The sequence below is a fragment of the Haplochromis burtoni genome, unplaced genomic scaffold (assembly GCF_018398535.1).
Source record: "Haplochromis burtoni strain Fernald_Lab_line unplaced genomic scaffold, NCSU_Asbu1 Contig_1527, whole genome shotgun sequence".
In the NCBI taxonomy this organism is placed as follows: domain Eukaryota; kingdom Metazoa; phylum Chordata; class Actinopteri; order Cichliformes; family Cichlidae; genus Haplochromis; species Haplochromis burtoni.
This window is the reverse complement of record NW_024583888.1, coordinates 39,560-42,385: the sequence shown is the minus strand read 5'-3', so window position 1 is coordinate 42,385 and position 2,826 is coordinate 39,560. Positions and strand designations below refer to the sequence as shown.

The 2,826-nt window shown below is 34.5% G+C and overlaps 1 protein-coding gene across 1 annotated transcript; it reads left to right on the top strand.

Moving 5' to 3' along the window:
• On the top strand, positions 1-2,819 carry LOC121813328 (the record flags this gene model as incomplete). Its single annotated transcript, XM_042217036.1, is given in 1 exon segment — positions 1-2,819. A coding segment is annotated over 1 exon segment (1,270 nt), but the record flags the coding sequence as incomplete, so codon positions are not given.
• Positions 2,820-2,826: the final 7 nt, after the last annotated feature.

Here is a 2,826-nt window from a genome sequence, read left to right as displayed (position 1 = left end):
TGGTTTTGTTGAATCATTTAGTGCAAACTATTGTTGTAGATTTTGTTTAACTGATAAGACAGAGTTGCAGTCAGTTTTTAGTGAAGATCATGTAGGCTTAACACTGCGTTCCAAAGAACTTCATTACAAACACTGTGGTGCCATTCAACAAAATCCTGCTTTGGCCTCAACATTTGGTGTAAAAAGAAATTGTTTACTCAATTCACTTCGGCTGTTCCATATTTCCGACAACTATGCTGTAGACATAATGCATGATCTACTAGAGGGAGTGGTGCAGTATGAGTTAAAGCTTGTGTTTCAGTACTTGATTAAGACCTCTTTGATATCCTTGAATTCATTGTCACAGAGAATTATAAGCTTTAACTACGGATATGCACAGAGAAGGAACAGGCCAGGTGGGCTAAAACTGGATGACAACAGCAAAGATCTTGGGCTTAATGCTGTGCAGTCATGGTGTCTTTTGCGGAATAGCCCATTGATTTTTGGAGATATTGTTTGCAGAAATGATGGACATTGGAACTTGCTACTTTTGTTAGTTCAAATTGTGAACATTGTTTTTTCACCCATTATAACTCATGGCATGACTTGCTATTTGAAACATCTGATTGCCGATCATCACAAGGCTTTCAAATCTCTCTTTCCAGAACGGAATTTGATTCCAAAGCACCACCTAATGATCCATTACCCACGCTGCATTAGAAAAATTGGGCCACTCATACATATGTGGTGCATGAGATTTGAAGCAAAGCACAAGTTCTTCAAAAGATCTGTAAAGAACTTTAAAAATATCACAAAAACACTAGTAAAAAAACATCAGAATCAATTAGCCTTTCATTTTGAAAATTTTTATTTTAAAAGATTACAGTTTGGCCCCATTAATGAAGTCTTGGCCAGCAGCTTAAAAGGCAGTGAAGCACTGAATAAAATGTTTGACGTTTCTTCTATTGTTTCTACAACTTCCTGGGTCAAAAGTTATGGTACAGAATATCAAGTTGGGATGTATGTTTGTTCTGGTGTTGAAAATGAGATGCCTTTGTTCAGTAAGATTGTCAATATAATTGTTAGAGATTTCAATGCTTATCTTCTAACTTGTAAGGTCTCAACAGTATATTTCAATGATCACTTAGATGCATTTGTTATTGAGGATGGATTAGATGTCTTTGCACTGATCTCTGTAGATGATCTGGTGTACTATAGACCTTATGATAGGCAATTTTCAAATGGCACTGATGACAAAATGTACATTGTCCTATACTGTTATTTTGTATAACTTGTTTACTTGTGGTGTATCTGAATACAAAGTATTTTGGAATGTTAATGTCTTGTATTTCTTTGTAATGGGTAGATGTTAGGGGTTAATTGTAGCAGTAGAGATATCAGAGATTAATGGGAGTTTATTGTAATCTGGTGGTATTGATGATTTGACTGACACTAGTGTTAGTGTTAGAAAATTAACACTATTCAGAGTTGAATTTTTAAACACCAGGGCTAGTGTAAAGTACTACCAACACTATTCGGTGTTAATTTTTAACACTTAACACCAGTGTAGAATATTTTTGACACTGGTCAGTGTTACTCAGTGTTAATCTATAACTCTGTGCAGTGTTAAAATAACACTAGGTCATTGTTAAAAATATAACACTTTGAAAAGTGTTAATTTAACACTCAAAAGAGTGGACACATATAGACACTTTGCTAGTGTGAAATTAACACTCACAGTGTTAATTTCACACTAGCGATTTTGCTGTGTACATGCAAAGAGGCTTTCAAGAAAATTACAAGGATGCCATATAGTTTACAACATATCTTAACTGGACAAATCCTCAGATAAACCACTTCAAAAAACTGCAGACGTCATTAAAAGGGCAATATAACAGAAGATGGTTAGACGCCGAAACAGCAGGCATATTGCCAGGCTCGTGGATATGGTGACCACGGCTTAGTTGATATTAGCTGCACCGAACAAGCACAACTGTCAAGATAGACAGGATAGAGATAAGACACTGAGTTGGTTTAAGATGCAGTTTATCCACAACATAAATGTCTGCTGTATGAATGGGTGATCGAGGTGTGTTGTACAAAGTGCTTTAATGGCTCAGGTTGAGTAGAAAAGCGCTAAATAATAACAGTCAGCAGTATGGCTGCCAGTGATCACATGGGAATATTTTACGCAGTCTAATTTTAAAGAATCTGATTTATTTGATCAACACATCAATGATTCATCAGACACTTTGAGTAAAGTTGATTTATGAAGTTAAATAAACAGACAACACAAAAGGTTAAATGTAGATAAAAGTTTAACATTAAAACAAAACTCAGCAGGAATGTTTAAACATAACCGTTTACAGCTGTAACAATGTCAGCAAACAATCTTTAAATATATGCAGCAGTTTCTAAAGTAGTGTTCTTTAAATGTTACATTTATTATTTTTTATTGTACTTAAAAAATGTTTAGCAAGGAATTGAAAGTGAAATAATGAAGAATTCACATTGATAGGCATCGTAGTTTAATATTGAAATGTTATTTTAATGTTGTTGTATGTGTACTGAGTCAAAGTATACCAAATAATCATGGATATGTTCATGTTGCTGAAATAATGTTTTTAATGATGTCATTTTAGTCGTGTTAATGTCAATTTCCAATAATAACCCTGCTAACAGGGCTGCAGCATCCTTTTTAAAGAAATTCTAATATAATACTAAAGCTAGAGCTCTCTGGCAACAGAGAGGCTGCTTCCTACTCATTTATCTCCATCAAACCAGGCTCAATTCAGTCTGTAACAGGATTACTAATATTCACTGTATTTCAGAATGACAAAACACAGA